This window comes from Lissotriton helveticus, chromosome 5_1 (genome assembly GCF_964261635.1).
Source record: "Lissotriton helveticus chromosome 5_1, aLisHel1.1, whole genome shotgun sequence".
NCBI classification, from domain to species: domain Eukaryota; kingdom Metazoa; phylum Chordata; class Amphibia; order Caudata; family Salamandridae; genus Lissotriton; species Lissotriton helveticus.
In genome coordinates, this window is record NC_136065.1 from 1,728,934,410 (window position 1) to 1,728,953,718 (window position 19,309).

General features: G+C 40.5%; 1 protein-coding gene across 1 annotated transcript in view; it reads left to right on the forward strand.

Annotated features, from left to right (window-relative positions):
* The window catches only part of LOC144753801 (B-cell antigen receptor complex-associated protein beta chain-like), a 336,771-nt gene that overhangs the window by 17,119 nt on the left and 300,343 nt on the right, over positions 1-19,309 (forward strand). The window contains exon 2 of the mRNA XM_078641373.1: positions 15,801-15,842. Coding sequence (XP_078497499.1) covers positions 15,801-15,842 — 42 coding nt within the window. The remainder of the gene's footprint in view (positions 1-15,800; positions 15,843-19,309) is intronic.

The window sequence follows — 19,309 nt, forward strand, 5'->3', positions numbered from 1 at the left end:
ACAGCAGTTCTTCTACCTGGCGAAGAATTTACCAGTCCAGAAGTGTACTGAAGTGGTTGTGTCTGAGTTTCTTCTTTTTATACACTGTTGCTCTGGTAATGGAAGGTGGAATAGGTTTCAGGAAAGTGGCTTGGAAGTGCATGGAATTCACAGCCTCCCAGGCCCTGTCTGAAATGAAAATGCAGGGTAGTTAGGCAATATATGTGGAGACAGGACCCAGCCTGTTTAGGTGTAAGTGAGGCTGGGGACAGCTCCTCCCTCCCATCCTGCCATTCATCGCCCCTCCAGTCACACCTAATCTCCCATGATGTGTGACTGTCTAGGAGGAATACACAAAGCCCAACTGCCAATTACACCCAGTCATGTGACCAGAGACGGTCTGCAGGCACCAAATGGCTAAGGCAAGGCGATACCAACTTTCTAAAAGTATTTTCAGAATTGTAATTTAAAATCCTGCTTCACTATAAGTTGGGATTTTGTATTAGGATTCCAGAGACACGAAACATTAACTGGTCATCTCTTCCTATTAGAAATTTCATTTAGAAAACATAATAAGGCAACTTCAATGTTATCTTAAGGGAGCAATAGGCCTTGCAGTAGTGGAGTAATGTTTAAAGGGCTACTTAAGTGGGATCAGTGTTGCAGACCCACTAGTAGCATTTAATTTACAGGCCCCGGGTACATGTAGTACCACTTTACAAGGAACTCTCGAGTGAATTAAATATTCTAATTGTGTATAAGCCAATTTTACCATGTCTTAAGGAGAAAGTACAAGACCTTTTTTAATACATTTATTTTTCATTTTACTATAAAAAACATAACATCAATGATACACCATACAGCGTAATATCTTCCTGTTTTAGGTCTCGCTTACGCAGCGTGCATGCGTTGCTTAGGAAAAAGCCCTTTAGCCATTGATTCCATTTTTCAGGCAAAAACGTGCATTCATTGCATTGCTTTGAATGCAACACGTGCACGTTTGGCAATTCCCTTGTGGGAGCGAGCTTTGAAACAATGTGTTTTTAATTAACATATGGTTCCTGCTCGCTCCCGCAAGGGAAACAGGTGCAGGCCCCCTCCTCTCTCCCCTCCCCCTGCTGCCTCCTCCTCTCCTGCCAAACCTGCTCTCGGCTAATTTTCGCGGCTGCAGGCCTCGCTGGTCCTTCTGTGCTTGATGGAAAGGTTATAAGGGATGTTAGTGAGCCAGCCAGTCAGTATGATACATTGCATGGTGCACGCATTCTGAAGGCCGGGTGCGGCCCGTGGGCTTAAATAAATGTGAGGTAGACGCTTGTAGTTTTTGCACGCCTTCCCCGAGTAAGCGTGTCTGCGCTCTGTGTACTCCAGCGCAGACGTGGCCTGTGTGTATGTGACCAAACAGCGATCCAACACTTGGACCACAATGGCCCTGGTCGAAACACTTTAGAGCCGTAGCCAGCAATGTATAAAATACCCCACTAACTACCTCATATATTTGGTAGCCCCAAGTTTTGCCCTACCAACACGCCTACACAACTTGGATCTCCGGTGCTTGGTTCCTCTTGCTCTCTCAAATCTTGCCCCTCCCTCTCCGGCACCTGCTTTTACGAGTCCCATGGCTGCGATAGGCCCGGTCATGGAAGAAACGCTCACAAAGCGCCCAATCCAGCAGCAGCGAAAACACAGAGGCTAGCGTGTAATGTAAGCACATCTAAACCATGCCTCTTCCGCCTTATCTCCGAGAGGGTTGCTTGTCATGGCGACTATTTCTTACCCTTGAAGGGAAGGCTTTGCTCCTTCCACATCTCTTTCTAAAATATTTCGCTGTGTTCGTTTTTACATGTATAATCCAGGTTTCGATTTAGGGCGAAATCCATTCCCCTCTTGCCCGGCCTTGTAGAGTTGGGAGAGAATGTCGGGGGAAAACGTGTAGCGCTCTAACACCTCTTATCGCTGTCTCTAGCCTTAGCCACCGCCAACCCCTCCCTCAGCCAACCCTGATCTGTCCAGAGCCACAGCACGACTCAGCTCATCATTTCCCACCTTACCCTCCACTTGATACCAGAACAAGTCTTTTTTCAGCGAGGACAGCCAGCATTTGACACCCTGCATCTTCCCCCACAGCTCTTTAAAGCACCCTTCCCTCCACTGCAACAAAAAAAGATTTCAGAGTCACCCCATGTCACTCTCACAACCATAACGGAAAAATCTGCCCTTTTATCTCCACCAACGGCCCCTCTGATACCCACACTATTCGTTTCACAATAAAGATCACCCCAGCAGTCAGCACGGTACAGCCTGAACAACTCGCGAACCAGCAAATATCTACCTTTCCAATGACAAACCATAACCTTTTAAGTAAGGATGGGATGGAAGGGAGAAGGGGGCAGATGAATGTTTAAAAGCATAAACGGTGAGCAGTGTGTGTGTGTGTTGGGAGGGGTAAATGCAAGATTAAACTAGAAAAAAGTGGTAGCACTGTTGGAGGTTTCGAAACAATAATAACCGTTTTTGGAATATAAGTACATTTATTTTTCGTTTGATGTGCGTAAAATCTGTACCCACAGCTCTTACCTTTTAGGATGGCATTTTCGCACTGTCATGATCATGACACCCTTGTTACGGTTCTGAGATTTCCATCAATTGGTTGTGTGTGCGGTTGCTAGGCATATATAGATGTATAGTTTATTATGTTTTCAACTAGATAATTATCTTTATCGATCAGTATGCCAAAGGATTTAACCATTTTTCTTAAACTGGGTGGTCGAATGTTATTTGTCGGAGAAACTAAATAAACAGCAACCGAGATCAACATAGCGTTTATGAGGGTTGTCTAAGAGAACCATTGTACGCAGCTACAAGTGTGCATTCTCTCATTGATTATTTGGATTCCCTTTTCTCTGCAGGCAGCACAGACCCCCCAACTTGTACACCTCGTACATTAGCAGAGTTCCTATGGAAGTCTGGGATAGCACCAATGTCAACCATGAACTCACCTCATTCCCGTCGCCTCTCACGCCCCTGATGGATAACCCTGACTTCACCCCGGGACAGTACCTACATAAATATGGGACCCCCTCTATTTTTACTTTAATGGTCAGGGAAAGAGGGGAAACAGTATATCATAACAACACAAACTTCCCTTATGACCTTCTGATTTCTACAAATTACAACATTCCTATTTTAAATAAAAGTTTTCGACACAAGGTGGATATTGTTTTCCTTTTAGAGTTTCTTTATTATTTTATATTTTTATATTGTTACTTTGTAAATTTGAAACATTGTTTTACAAAAAACACACATAATTAAGCATTAAGACAATTAATATCCAGATACCAAACAGAGAACAACAAAAACTAATACATGTTTACCAAAATGTCATACACACTCTTTCATACACTCCACATTCATTCCCAATTCTGTATCGGATGGGTCACGGGTTGGTATGTAATTAGTACGCAAGGTCGACGCATTTCGGTGGGATAGGACCACCTTCCTCAGGACCTCTTAGCAGAATACCCAATCTTTCACAAGAAAATCATATTCTCTGTATAGATATCTGAAATAACAAATAACATTGTGCACAACAATTACATTATGTCCATTTCATATCTTTTCATCTTTCTAACATGTATTTTATCATTTCTTCAATTATATCAATAAAAACACCCACCCTATGAAGAATTCATAGCATGATACTTCCTATTCTAAATATCTTTCTTCTTTACTTTTGTAAGAGCGCTCCAAAATTAGCAATATCAGCACCAATTTCATAACACAAATATATACAGTTATTATCACCTCAAGAAACAGTGCAGCAATACAAAAGGGGCCTGAATGAGTGAATCAAAATGGAGTAAAAGAAGAAAGGAAAAAACAAAATTTAAAAGAACAGCTTATTAGAGATGATACATCTTATTGACATTTATTATTGCACACGTTACATCTGGTTCTTAACAAAATTAGTTTATAGGGACAGATCACCTTTTCTATTTGGACTTCGTCTTCTGTCAGGGAAAGACTGCAGGGAATACCTATAACAGTCTGAATAAAATAGGTGTTTTAACTCAAAAGTTTATTCTAAATTTGACCACTTCATTTCCAGTTTTCAGCGCTCAAGACCGCTTACCTAGATGATATCATTCCTAAGTGAATCACTCGGGATGGTGGAGAGCTGTGGCCTTTTATTCTGTAGATTACTTGAGGGACAGTTTTTCTATGAGAGATTTAAGGAAAAAGACGTTGCTATATCTGATGAGTTTATCCGTCGTGGTTGTATTATAAATGAAAGAATAAAAGCGGGAGCTAACCTTTTGAACTATTAAACAGTTGCTTATATTCTGCTCGTTTTCTGTTTCTCAAATCATTTCGATATTGTCACCAAATCTGTTGCAGTCCATTACAGCTTTGGATTTTAAAAGCTGAAATGAGATGATAACTCAGCATTACCTGCAATGCATACCGTTTTTAATAATGCAACTTCCTATAGGCCGGGTCATGACTCTACCCCGGCATAATATTCGTTTCAGGAAGCATATCCTCGGTGTCCCCGGTTGTGGGGAACCTGATATTTTCAAATCTGAGGCATACTACTTTTAAGGTTCATCGCTAATGAATGATGAACGCACCATACGAATTACGTAATCCTACATAGTAGTTCCCTTTTATAGAATGATTCAACGCGCCATGTATCTTAGTAAATACACCCTGGCATGGATTTTTTTTTTAAAACAAGTTTACGCACCTTTGTAGAGAAATCAGACCTTACATCCTAACGAAAATGGTTTCTTTAACTTAGCAGTTAACGCCGCAGATGCTCTAACATCTTTCCTGTATACTATCCGATTAGCAGCTTACCTCAGTACTCGGGTAGCGTGGACGTCCAAAAAAGGCCTCGTTCCAGAATCCCGTCGGTTAGACCGTTACTAAGCACATAGATTTGTTTAAGTACTCTATTTTGCACGCCAAATGTGCATAAACCTAATTGGAGAGTGGCTCGAACCCCCAGCGCCATTTGTAAGTGGTGGATCAGGGCTCCATGCGCACAGTTTACACAAGATGTTTAATTTTTTATTTTTTATTTCTCGACTTCGTATGATCTATAAACGAGTCAATTATAATATTTGACCTGCATAGGTTTAAATTTAAAACCGATTCTCTCTTTAGCAATCCGTCGTGTTCCTTACACCAATATGGGCGCCATTTTGAAACGGGATCGAATTCTGACACTCGTGTGATGCGCAGTCGTTTTATGTGTACTAGAATCACAATAAGTATATCAATTATGATTTAGGCGCCATGATAATTCAGGATCTACTGTACAAACCGCATTATGTGGTAGAATTTACTCAAGCAACAATTCATATCGATATGTCCAAAACCCAATATTACTTGCGAAAGAATAATCAAATATTGACTAATAATCATATCCCACATTTAAATGTGTGGTACACAGTCAATTATTTCTGTTATAAATTTGTTTTTTGTTCGAGATCGATCCACGAGTAATATATACAATATAGATCAATTACTTTTCGTGTTACTCTCTTCACATTCTACTACAAGAGGTAGCTTGTATGTTCTAACAAAATGCCTCGTTTGTTGTTTACTGTCTAAAAGACACTCAAAGCATGTCTATAGTCAGGTATCTATATCATGGTATGACTTTACTGATCCCATGACATATATGACATAGTTAGAAATTAAAATACCATATACTGTTAATCAGGATATATACAGATTGTTTATTCTGTTATATACCATGAAATATTTTCATTTAGGCCTACACTTACGGTATTCAAACGAAAAGTCCAGAAACATTCTCGTTTTTTTCTTGTCCTTTCCATTTTTTCTCCATTTCTAAATTGAACTTTCTCAAGAATACACCACCTAAGATCAGATTCCTTATGATTCAGATCAATGCAGTGTTGAGTCAAGGGTGCTGTTAATTTGGTAGTTCTTACAGCAGATTTATGTTCGCTAAATCTCTGTCTGAATTCTCTACCTGTTTCGCCAATATATGCGAGTCCACAGGGACATACAATGTAATGAACAATGTTCTTACTTCTACAGTTAGTAAATTATTTTAACACTATATTCACATTGTTATGTTGCAGAGTATCACTTACTATCGCGGAGTCACAGGCATGACAATTGCCACATCTGTGATTTCCGCGAATAGCGTCCAAACCCGTTAAGGTTGTCTGTGTCTCCTGTGGATGGTTCTTATTCCTTGTATGGACCAGCCGGTCTCTAAGGTTTCTGTTGCGTCTGTACGTTACTAAAGGTTTGTCCAATGGTACCTCATTCTCTACCTCAAGAATTCTCCAATTCTTGTTAATCACATTTTTTATTTTGTAATTAAGTGTAGAATGATTTATTACGCATGTGATCTTATTCTGAGACTGAGGTCTTTTTCGATTGAGCAGGGCATCTCTGTCGTAATACTTCGCTCTTTTCTGGGCTTGACGTACCAAACGATGTGGGTAACCTCTCTCGACTAATCTTTTTTTCAGAGCTATACTGTGGGTGTTATAATCGGTCAGGGAGGTACAATTTCGGCGAATGCGCAAAAATTCCCCAAAGGGTATAGAGTCTTTTTGACAATGGGGGTGAAAACTCCCAAATTGCAGGATGGTATTTTTAGCAGTTGGTTTACGGAAAAGGCTTACCTGTAAAATGCCATCCTTACCCTCAATCACAATATCAAGATATTCAACTCGGATACGACTGAAATTTGAAGTGAATTTTAGAGTATTATCGCTTGCGTTCAACCATAAAATAAATTCCTCCAGTTGTTTTGTATCTCCATGCCAAATGAAAAAAATGTCATCGATAAAGCGACGCCATACCGAAACATTCTCAAAAAAGGGGGAAGCTGTGTTAAAAATATTTTTCCTTTCCCATTCCCCCATGTATGTGTTAGCCACACTTGGGGCACAAGATGCTCCCATACTTGTGCCCTTTATCTGCTTATAGAGATTACCTTCGAACTCAAAAAAATTATTAAGGAGAACCACCTCCAAACATTGAATAATAAAAGCATCCGGTCTATTGTCAGGGTATCTCTGTAAAAGTGAGGTGATTGCTTGTAACGCTTGACATTGAGGGATGTTGGTGTACAATGCCTCAATGTCAAGCGTTACCAATATGTCAGTCGTGGGATCAAATGTCATTCCTTCAATTTTATTAATCATGTCACCTGTGTCACGGACAAAAGACTCGTATTTGTGTGTAAGTGGGCATAAAAATGTGTCCACATACTTGGAGAGAGGCTCGGTGCTGGAGCCTATAGTTGAAATTATTGGACGCATAGGCGGATTTATTTCATTTTTATGCGTCTTGGGAAGACCATACATCGCCGGTGTAACTGGGCATGATTTATTCAAAAATTGATATTCCTTATCACATATCTGACCCTCTTCCAATGCAGCAAGTGTCATTTCATTAATCGACCCTGAGAGTCTTTTCATTTCTCTGTTGTTGGCTGGTCTATAATGTTCCGTGTTAGATAACATGATTTTCATTTTCCTGTCGTAATCGGATTTATTGAAAACAGATATTCCCCCACCTTTGTCACATGGTTTTATTACCAATTGGGAATTGCTTTCTAAGTCTCTTAGAGCCATGGTCTCTTGTTTTGTTAAGTTGAAATTAGATCTCTGTGATCCAGACAGTAACCTAGTTATATCTGACAGAACCTGTCGTTCCAAAATTTGTACCTCTGGACCAACCATGTCAAGGGTTGGAGTAAAGGTCGATGGAGGTTTACATTTGGAAAGATTATCAGTCTCATCTAGTGTATCTCTGCCTTCAAAATATTTCTTGAGTCTTACCTTTCTAAAAAAGGCATGAAGGTCTGAATGTAACTTAAATTTGTCAACAGTGGTAAAAGGAACAAACGATAGCCCCTTGCTAAGAACCGCTGATTCCTCATCCCTCAACATAGTCGACGATAAGTTGTAAATAGGAAGTATATCTTTACAACTTATGATGTTTTTATCCTCTTCTACCACCAATATTGTTGGTTCCTCGTTTTCACATATTGTTGTTGGGGTTGAGGACTCGACATATGGGGGCCACCTCTGTTCTGTTGCCAATGAACTTGTTTGCCCCTGTAGGGGCCTCTCGACAAAAAAACCCTATTTTGAAAATTATGTTGGCCTTGTCTCCCTCTGAAAGGTCCCGAGTTGAAGTGCGCCCCACTCGGACCTGGATTTGAGTAATTATCATTATCCGAACCAGATGACCCAGTATCAGAAAAGTTGGTATAATTTTTTATGTAATTAGAATTTGGTGTATAGTCTCCTGGGTTGCCTGTCTGATAATAGTTCGGGTTTAGATAAGGGTAAATCTTCTCTTTGGAGAACCAACGTACATCATTTTTCAGCTTTTCAGTCTTTTTGTTCGTTAAGTAAGTTTCAAAATCTTTCATATCAGTTTGTATTTTATCAAGTTTGTTCTTTGCCTCCTCAACTGCATTAGATGAATTAAGTTTCTCTTCTAATCTTAGAATTTCTTCATTTATAGTTATCAGAATATCCCTGGCAGTCTCAATTATCAATAGCATCCAATCCCTGGAGCAACGATTAGATATCAGTGACCATCGCTCCAGGAATTTTCTTATCTCGATGAATAATGCTGGGGCATTTCTTACTCTAAGGCCAGATGGTATGACTCCTGCTATTAAGTATTCTCGCATATAATATGCGTGTGATTCGATACGTTTTGCTCTTTTTCTTAAGTTGAGTAAATTCTGCCATTCACTATTGTCACCTAATGTGGTTTCAGTAGTACTGTTCTTATCAACTACATGACCTAATAGGGAACTGAAATATGCATCAGAGAAACCAAATGTTTCTAATCTGTCCATTATCAAGTTTTAATAATGTCGAAAGTTCTAATATTTTAGAGTGATATGTTTCTTTTAGGTATAGCGAGTAGAGAAGAGTGAAAAGTCAGAAAGTAAATAATACAAGAAGGCCCTTTATGAACTATGAAAGAAATGCTGAACCGCCAAAATGAAGCAATCTCCAAAAGCTTAGTTCATCATTGTCAGTTGATCAACCAACTAAATCCCACAGTTCAAAAACCGTGAATGTACCTACATAAATATGGGACCCCCTCTATTTTTACTTTAATGGTCAGGGAAAGAGGGGAAACTGTATATCATAACAACACAAACTTCCCTTATGACCTTCTGATTTCTACAAATTACAACATTCCTATTTTTAATAAAAGTTTTCGACACAAGGTGGATATTGTTTTCCTTTTAGAGTTTCTTTATTATTTTATATTTTTATATTGTTACTTTGTATCATTCTTTTTAAATTTGAAACATTGTTTTACAAAAAACACACATAATTAAGCATTAAGACAATTAATATCGAGATACCAATCAGAGAAAAACAAAAACTAATACATGTTTACCAAAATGTCATACACACTCTTTCATACACTCCACATTCATTCCCAATTCTGTATCGGATGGGTCACGGGTTGGTATGTAATTAGTACGCAAGGTCGACGCGTTTCGGTGGGATAGGACCACCTTCCTCAGGACCTCTTAGCAGAATACCCAATCTTTCACAAGAAAATCATATTCTCTGTATAGATATCTGAAATAACAAATAACATTGTGCACAACAATTACATTATGTCCATTTCATATCTTTTCATCTTTCTAACATGTATTTTATCATTTCTTCAATTATATCAATAAAAACACCCACCCTATGAAGAATTCATAGCATGATACTTCCTATTCTAAATATCTTTCTTCTTTACTTTTGTAAGAGCGCTCCAAAATTAGCAATACCAGCACCAATTTCATAACACAAATATATACAGTTATTATCACCTCAAGAAACAGTGCAGCAATACAAAAGGGGCCTGAATGAGTGAATCAAAAGGGAGTAAAAGAAGAAAGGAAAAAACAAAATTTAAAAGAACAGCTTATTAGAGATGATACATCTTATTGACATTTATTATTGCACACGTTACATCTGGTTCTTACCAAAATTAGTTTATAGGGACAGATCACCTTTTCTATTTGGACTTCGTCTTCTGTCAGGGAAAGACTGCAGGGAATACCTATAATAGTCTGAATAAAATAGGTGTTTTAACTCAAAAGTTTATTCTAAATTTGACCACTTCATTTCCAATTTTCAGCGCTCAAGACCGCTTACCTAGATGATATCATTCCTAAGTGAATCACTCGGGATGGTGGAGAGCTGTGGCCTTTTATTATGTAGATTACTTGAGGGACAGTTTTTCTATGAGAGATTTAAGGAAAAAGACGTTGCTATATCTGATGAGTTTATCCGTCGTGGTTGTATTATAAATGAAAGAATAAAAGCGGGAGCTAACCTTTTGAACTATTAAACAGTTGCTTATATTCTGCTCGTTTTCTGTTTCTCAAATCATTTCGATATTGTCACCAAATCTGTTGCAGTCCATTACAGCTTTGGATTTTAAAAGCTGAAACGAGATGATAACTCAGCATTACCTGCAATGCATACAGTTTTTAATAATGCAACTTCCTATAGGCCGGGTCATGACTCTACCCCGGCATAATATTCGTTTCAGGAAGCATATCCTCGGTGTCCCCGGTTGTGGGGAACCTGATATTTTCAAATCTGAGGCATACTACTTTTAAGGTTCATCGCTAATGAATGGTGAACGCACCATACGAATTACGTAATCCTACATAGTAGTTCCCTTTTATAGAATGATTCATCGCGCCATGTATCTTAGTAAATACACCCTGGCATGGATTTTTAAAAAAAAACAAGTTTACGCGCCTTTGTAGAGAAATCAGACCTTACATCCTAACGAAAATGGTTTCTTTAACTTAGCAGTTAACTCCGCAGATGCTCTAACATCTTTCCTGTATACTATCCGATTAGCAGCTTACCTCAGTACTCGGGTAGCGTGGACGTCCAAAAAAGGCCTCGTTCCAGAATCCTGTCGGTTAGACCGTTACTAAGCACATAGATTTGTTTAAGTACTCTATTTTGCGCGCCAAATGTGCATAAACCTAATTGGAGAGTGGCTCGAACCCCCAGCGCCATTTGTAAGTGGTGGATCAGGGCTCCATGCGCACAGTTTACACAAGATGTTTAATTTTTTATTTTTTATTTCTCGACTTCGTATGATCTATAAACGAGTCAATTAGAATATTTGACCTGCATAGGTTTAAATTTAAAACCGATTCTCTCTTTAGCAATCCGTCGTGTTCCTTACACCAATATGGGCGCCATTTTGAAACGGGATCGAATTCTGACACTCGTGTGATGCGCAGTCGTTTTATGTGTACTAGAATCACAATAAGTGTATCAATTCTGATTTAGGCGCCATGATAATTCAGGATCTATTGTACAAACCACATTATGTGGTAGAATTTACTCAAGCAACAATTCATATCGATATGTCCAAAACCCAATATTACTTGCGAAAGAATAATCAAATATTGACTAATAATCATATCCCACATTTAAATGTGTGGTACACAGTCAATTATTTCTGTTATAAATTCGTTTTTTGTTCGAGATCGATCCACGAGTAATATATACAATATAAATCAATTACTTTTCGTGTTACTCTCTTCACATTCTACTACAAGAGGTAGCTTGTATGTTCTAACAAAATGCCTCGTTTGTTGTTTACTGTCTAAAAGACACTCAAAGCATGTCTATAGTCAGGTATCTATATCATGGTATGACTTTACTGATCCCATGACATATATGACATAGTTAGAAATGAAAATACCATATACTGTTAATCAGGATATATACAGATTGTTTATTCTGTTATATACCATGAAATATTTTCATTTAGGCCTACTCTTACGGTATTCAAACGAAAAGTCCAGAAACATTCTCGTTTTTTTCTTGTCCTTTCCATTTTTTCTCCATTTCTAAATTGAACTTTCTCAAGAATACACCACCTAAGATCAGATTCCTTATGATTCAGATCAATGCAGTGTTGAGTCAAGGGTGCTGTTAATTTGGTAGTTCTTACAGCAGATTTATGTTCGCTAAATCTCTGTCTGAATTCTCTACCTGTTTCGCCAATATATGCGAGTCCACAGGGACATACAATGTAATAAACAATGTTCTTACTTCTACAGTTAGTAAATGATTTTAACACTATATTCACATTGTTATGTTGCAGAGTATCACTTACTATCGCGGAGTCACAGGCATGACAATTGCCACATCTGTGATTTCCGCGAATAGCGTCCAAACCCGCTAAGGTTGTCTGTGTCTCCTGTGGATGGATCTTATTCCTTGTATGGACCAGCCGGTCTCTAAGGTTTCTGTTGCGTCTGTAGGTTACTAAAGGTTTGTCCAATGGTACCTCATTCTCTACCTCAAGAATTCTCCAATTCTTGTTAATCACATTTTTTATTTTGTAATTAAGTGTAGAATGATTTATTACGCATGTGATCTTATTCTGAGACTGAGGTCTTTTTCGATTGAGCAGGGCATCTCTGTCGTAATACTTCGCTCTTTTCTGGGCTTGACGTACCAAACGATGTGGGTAACCTCTCTCCGGGACAGGACTCTGTGGCTTTCGCAAAATGGCAGCCCGATGGGTGTTGGTTCCTATATCACCTGTACGTGGAAGAGGGTGTTTTGTCATTCTCTTCCTTTCGACAGGAATATGGTCTGCCGCCGTTGGGGAGACTTAGATATCTCCAGGCTCGACACTGGGCACTCAGCAACCTGGTACACCCTATGGCCGACAGACGCCTACTGCCATATGAGCACTGGTTGATCACACGCAAATCCGATAAAAAAATAATTTCTGTCTTATACAGAATGTTACAAGCCAAGTATATGCACATATATAATACTGGGAAGACTCGCTGGGAGAGGGAGCTGGGACGGACACTCAGCCACAAGGAATGGGAGGGCATCTATTAGAGGGTTCGGCATTCAGCATATCATATGGGGCTTACGGACACACTCACTAAAGTTGCAACGTACTGGTACTACACGCCTGAGCAGCTACATGAGATGGATCACTCTAGTGAGGTGACGTGCTAGTGAAGGTGTGGGGAGACAGGAACGCTGGTACACCTGCTCTGGGATTGTGTCCATCTTCAAGGGTATTGGAAACAAATCCGGTACGAGGTCGATGCACATTTTGACACAGAGATTCCACAATTCCCTTCCTATGTATTGTTAGGTCTGCCAAACCCAGTTACTTATCCGCTGCGCTCCTGTTGGGGTCGATTGATAGCTATTGCTCTGGTTTCTGCCATTCAGAATATTCTCTTAGATTGGCCCACTGCACATGTCCCCATATTTCAGGGCTGGCTCCATCGCTTGTGGCAGGTGTTGGGCATGGAGAAGCTTTCTTTGACGCTGGCGGGGGAGGGTACTAAGTACTCAGAGCTGTGGCGGCCCTTTCTGTCTTTGCTGGCCTCGGAATTTCGGGAGGTGACCTGTCCTCGCTATCTGCGCTTATTGCGTTTATCTGATGTGGAATAGCCGGGAAAAGGTTAATGGGAATGGGGCCTTGAAAGATAGGAGTGGTGGACTTGGAACATGGGAGGAGGGTGGGCTGTGGGGGGTTTGGGTGGGTTTTTGGGGGTTTTGGTTGCCTTTGGTTTTTCTTATACCTAATGCAGATTGTTTGCATCTACAATACGCTAATCACTGGAGTTCATTATATAGCGTAGCATGTCCCTGTCTGTTTTCTTGCTTGAGCTTTATACCTCCCACTGTAATGAGGGTTTGGGGCCATGTGGTCATGTGTCATTCATGCATGTGCTATAATCTGTCAATAAAGAAATGTAATACTAAAAACGCATATCATGTTTTAAGCATGTCTAACCAGGTCAGTGACACAGTGGGTCGTGCACTTTTAAATCAGCAACAATTTTATTTGTCTTTTACCACCCAGAACCATTCACGTTTTCTAATGACTAGATTTCATGTAAGCACACTGCACTTTCTTGTGGCTTTTCCGAAACAGGGGAGTTGGTGTGAGACACTTCCCCCTGTTCATGTAACAATGTAGCCCAACAGAGCACATTGCACCTCATGCTTTTTTGCACACTCTACAAAGACCCAAGAGCCTGTGTTATTAAGCATATTTTAAGGGACATTCGTCCCTGTTCTTACAAAGAGGGTTTTAACCATTTGAGGTCGCTATCAACCGTTACTATCTGCAGCTCCGTGCTTAGTTTTATCAAAATAGTTTTTCTAATTAGGAAACGTTATGAATTATAAATTGCTTTTATTGAATTTACCTAACCTGGGGGCCGATTAGGATGGCGGACGGACCTGCGTCCGTCCGCCACCCCAGAGGTGGAGGGACCGTCCGCAGGGGCAGCGGCGGTCCCTCCGTGCAAATTAGGATGTGATCGCCACCCTGGCGGTCACATCCTGTATGTTTAACATTGCGGCGGGTGCTGCTTGAAGCAGCACCCGCCGCAATGTTAAAACTGCATGTTTTACATTTACATGCACAAAGCGACAGGCACCGCGCGGTGCCTGCCGCTGTTTCCATGTAAATGTTGGTGGGTACCATAGGTACCCCCCATGTGCAACCCCCACCCCCCAACACCCCTGGGGGCCCGCAACGGGCCCCCAAACACCAATGTCCACATGCTTTTCTGCGGCGGAAAACCCGCAGTGGAAAAGCATGTCTCCGCCGGCATCCTAATATGGCTGGTGGTGTCTGATAGACACCGCCACCATATTAGAGGTTTTCGCCGCGGTCGGAAGGCGACCGCGGCGGAAAAGCTGCGGACGGAAACGTGACCCCCCCAGCCATCCTAATCTGGCGGGGGGGTCTTTTCTGTGTCCACAGCGGTGAATCCGCATCCTCCGGGCCGGCAGTGGCTCCCCCCGGCCTGGAGGATGCGGATTCACCGCGATCCTAATCGGGCCCTTGGTTTTTATTTTGTGCATTGCTTTCAAACTATGTGGAGAAATTTTATTTTAAAATGAATGTATTATTTTCTGTAAACATTTATGATTCATTTGAATCGAATAAAGTTATTTGACTTGACTTGACTTGACTCCCATCCTCACCCTGCTGCCTGGTTAAACTCTGATCCCCACCTGCCTCCACCCTCTCTGCTCCGACCTGTGAGTCCACATACCCCATGAGTCCCTCACTAGCCACCCCCTGTGGCCAACAACATTAAGGGCAACTGCTCCTCAAACTTGGCCTCTGCTCTCCCATCCAACACTTTACCCAAAATGGTGGACGGTGCTATAAAATGGCTGCTTATATTGTGGGCTCCCAGCCCAACCTGACCATCCCAAAATTAGCCCAAATGTAGAACCGGGCTGTCCCATCTGCCTATATCCCCAGGGGGCACACATCCCAAGGTCGCCTGTCTGCTAATGCCCACTGTACTCTACTTTCTGTTCAACCCCCTTTCCCAAGGCGGTGCCCAGTGTCGAGAGGAGTGGTTAAGGAGACCTCTGGCTGCATGCTCTTATTGTTATGTCCACAACACTAACCACACCTGTAGCTTAGTCACCCAAATATAACTGCCAATTCCTTCGAGTTTTTTCTGTGACATGATGATAGACTCAGTCACCGGCACAATGAAGGTCTTTTCCATTACCATCCACTGAACAATGCTGACAGAATAGTCTCATCCGTGACTAAAAACAGTCCTCACTATAAGACTATTAGCTCATCTTTTTCTGCACTTCAAGTGCAGCCCTTCACTACATTCGACTGTCATGAATACTTGACAGATTTTCTCAAACAGTATTTTAGTGACTGTATTGGTTTCTGTTTAAAAGTTAAAAATTCGATCTTAATTTCTTTTATTTTTTTATTTTCAGATAGAAACCGAGTGGAAGCAAAAAACGACCAACAAGATTTGGGTAAAAAAAATTAAGTGATTATTACAAGTGGACTGTGAAAGCATAAACTATAATACAACAAAGCATATGCATGGGCAATATTTGAACAATTATATATTGTATTTGTGTAATTGTGTGCACCCGCCATAGCATTCTCAATGCACCTTCAGACTGTGGCACATAGAAAACTGAGAGAAGATCCCATTGAAACGCATGCTTAAAGGAGTTGTTCAAACCAAAGGACTTAATGGATACTTCAATAACCCTGCAAAGTCCAGACACAAACATTGATAAAAAATATTTTTCTAGCGCATAACAGGGAATTTCCTCTCCAAAGGTCCTGCTTTTAGGTCTCGCCTACCAAACAGCACAAGCTGTCTATTGCCAACAAAACTGATTGCCAGCTTACAGTGGGCTTAGAACCAGCTATTGCTCACCAATGGTTGTCTTTACAGTCACTCATATATGCTGGCTTTTTATTTGTTAGCTTATGTGGGCTTTCCTACTTATTGTGCTTTTACCTCTCCTGGAACATGGGCACATTGCTTGTGTCCTTCTGGCATGTGTCCCTGTTAGACCTAGAGGGAAACACAGCCATTTTACATACACACAGGTTTTTCCAAAGTTGATTTCACTCTCACACAATGACTTTTGACACACATTTGTGACCATGACAGTATGGATTAGTCTCCGTAAAACTATACTTGCTTACAAAATCAACTTTGCAAAAACACTGTCATGAGACTTTGAACATTACATTCAAGATCTATACTTACATTGTGCAAATGTGATTGTTTCATTTCTTTCATGCGGCGCACAGCAATCCATAGTACATAAACAATGGTGGCCTGACTAGAATCTCAACCCAAGGCAAGGATTCTTTCTAATTTAAATGAACAAGCATTTCCGGGTTTAGGGAGAGGAGCAGTTGCGGTCACTTCAGAGATAGCTACATGCTGAAACCTCAGCCCAGCTTTTAGCTGATCCCTCAGCAAGGGATGTCCAACTTGTGACAACGACGGGGACCTACATTCTTTCAATTCAGGTAATGGGGTTGGATCATCCAATGGGGGATTTCTGGTAGAACACATACATACACCCTAGGCATGTATTAACAAATAGCATGAGCTATTAATATATAAATACATATACATATATTTATTACCTACAGGTGGTCACCAGTAGGTAGTTATAGTTAGGACCTAGTTTCCATAGGAAAAATGTTTTTTCTATTGCCAATATCTTTGGCGCCGGTTGATGAATCTTCGCAAAATTTTCAAAACTAACTTGAAATAGCCCAACAGGTATCTCCAGTATGCCCCAGAGATCTGCGTTGCAGACAGGTGTTCAGAAGCCATGACCCTTTTTACACCTCTCTGCAACACAGCTCTGTGGCGCTTATTGGAGGTACCTAGTGGGCTAATTTGGTCACTGACCGTGTCATGAATGATGTAATATGTGACATCATCACAAGTGGATTGCAGGCGTGAGAGTTAGTTAGTACCTAACTATAACAGAGGAATTTCAATGGTTTTGTACGCGTGAAATGTCCAGCTAACTATAACACCCCTGAAACCTATGGTTTTTTCAATGAATTACTAAGGTTTTTTAAATGATAATTCCTAACTATAACCTGCCTGAAACCTATGTTTTTTTCAGTGAATTTCAACAGGTTTTTAAATAATAATTCCGAACTATAACCTTCCTGAAACTTATGTTTTTTTCAGTGAATTTCAAAGGATTTTAAAATGATAATTCCTAATTATAATGTTTATTAAGCATGTCTGTTTTTTCTATATTTTTTAATTATCATCCCAATCTCAACCTAGTAAAAACTGCAAATATCACCACTCTTCAATTGATTCCTCCCACCAACAAAATCGCCACAAACCACTAAAAAAAAGGCTATAGCTCCACTTACCAGTAACAAATTAACAGCAACATTTTTAACTGGTGTAAGGAGGTCGACTATCTACTGCGTGAATTACACCCAACTCACACCCATATTTAAAGATGAATGTGTGATAGAGGTACTAATCATGCACCTCCAACACCCAACAAAATCACAACACCCAGCGCCACCGCCACTAAAACCACTCCCCCTGGATCCCTCCCCCCCTACTACCTCAGAGGCAGCGAAAAACAGGACAACAGACCTTCCCAAGATACCATATCCTCTCAAACGCACAATAGCTGAATGTTCAGATATGTGGCAATCAACTATTTATAAGGGAGTAAATTCGCACATCAACAATAATTTACAGAATCCCAAGTGTACCGGTGATATGGTATACACAACTCACTATAGAAACAAAAAAAATTTTCATGTAAAAATACAGTATTGATACCTATAGTGTACTGCACAGTGGACGCAACCGTATTATCTCAGACTCTGGGGAATATCTCGGTCATGTAGCTGTGTTGTCCCCCCCCTTTCAAGCAGAAACAGAGTGGGCTGGTCCAACGTACTAAACTACAGCGTAAGAGTATAAATAATTAGCCTACGTTTTGGGCGTGGTTCACTTCTGCGAAGAGAAAAGACTCTGCCACAGCGAAGGTCCTCACCCTGCCACGTGACTGCCGCCATGACCATGTGCCTCCTCTATACAGGCCCATTACGAACTCAACGCCACAGCACCGCAGACTTATGTCTGTATCGACTACTGCCTTCAATCTACACTACGGACAGCAGGGTTTACAACTTGAATTCAGCTTTGAATCTTCACTACGGACAACATTGAATCAAGCCTTGCTTTGTTTAATGCAGAGACAATTGTACTATATGTCTTCCGATTTGATAAAAAGATGTCACAAAAAGCATTCATCTATAACTGTGCTGACTACTGCCTTCGATCTACACTGCGGACAGCAGGGTTCACAACTTGAATTCAGCTTTGGATCTACAATACGGACAGCATTGAATCAAGCCTTGCTTTTTTTAAGGTAGAGACAATTGTACTCTATGTCATCCGATTTTGTAAAAGGATGTGACAAAAAGCATTTGTCTATAACTGTGCTGACTACTGCCTTCGATCTACACTGCGGACAGCACGGTACACAACTTGAATTCAGATTTGCATCTATACTACGGACAGCATTGAAGTTAGCCTTGATTTATGTAAGGCAGAGACAATTGTTCAATGATGCGACAAAAAACATTCCTCAATGTCTGTACTGAGTACTGCCTTCAAATGTACACTGCGATCAACAGAGTTCACCACTTGATACCAGAAGCGCATCAATACTGCATACAATATTGAATTAATTCTCAATTTATTTAAGGCAGAGACAATTGTACTGTGTCCTCAGATTTTGTAAGGTATGTGACAAAAAAGCATTCCTCGATGTCTGTGTTAACTACTGCCTTCGATCTAAACTGCGGACAGCAGGATTCACAACTTGAATTCAGCTTTCCATCTACACTACGGACAGCATTCAAGTTAGCCTTGATTTATGTAAGGCAGAGACAATTGTACTGTACGTGTTCA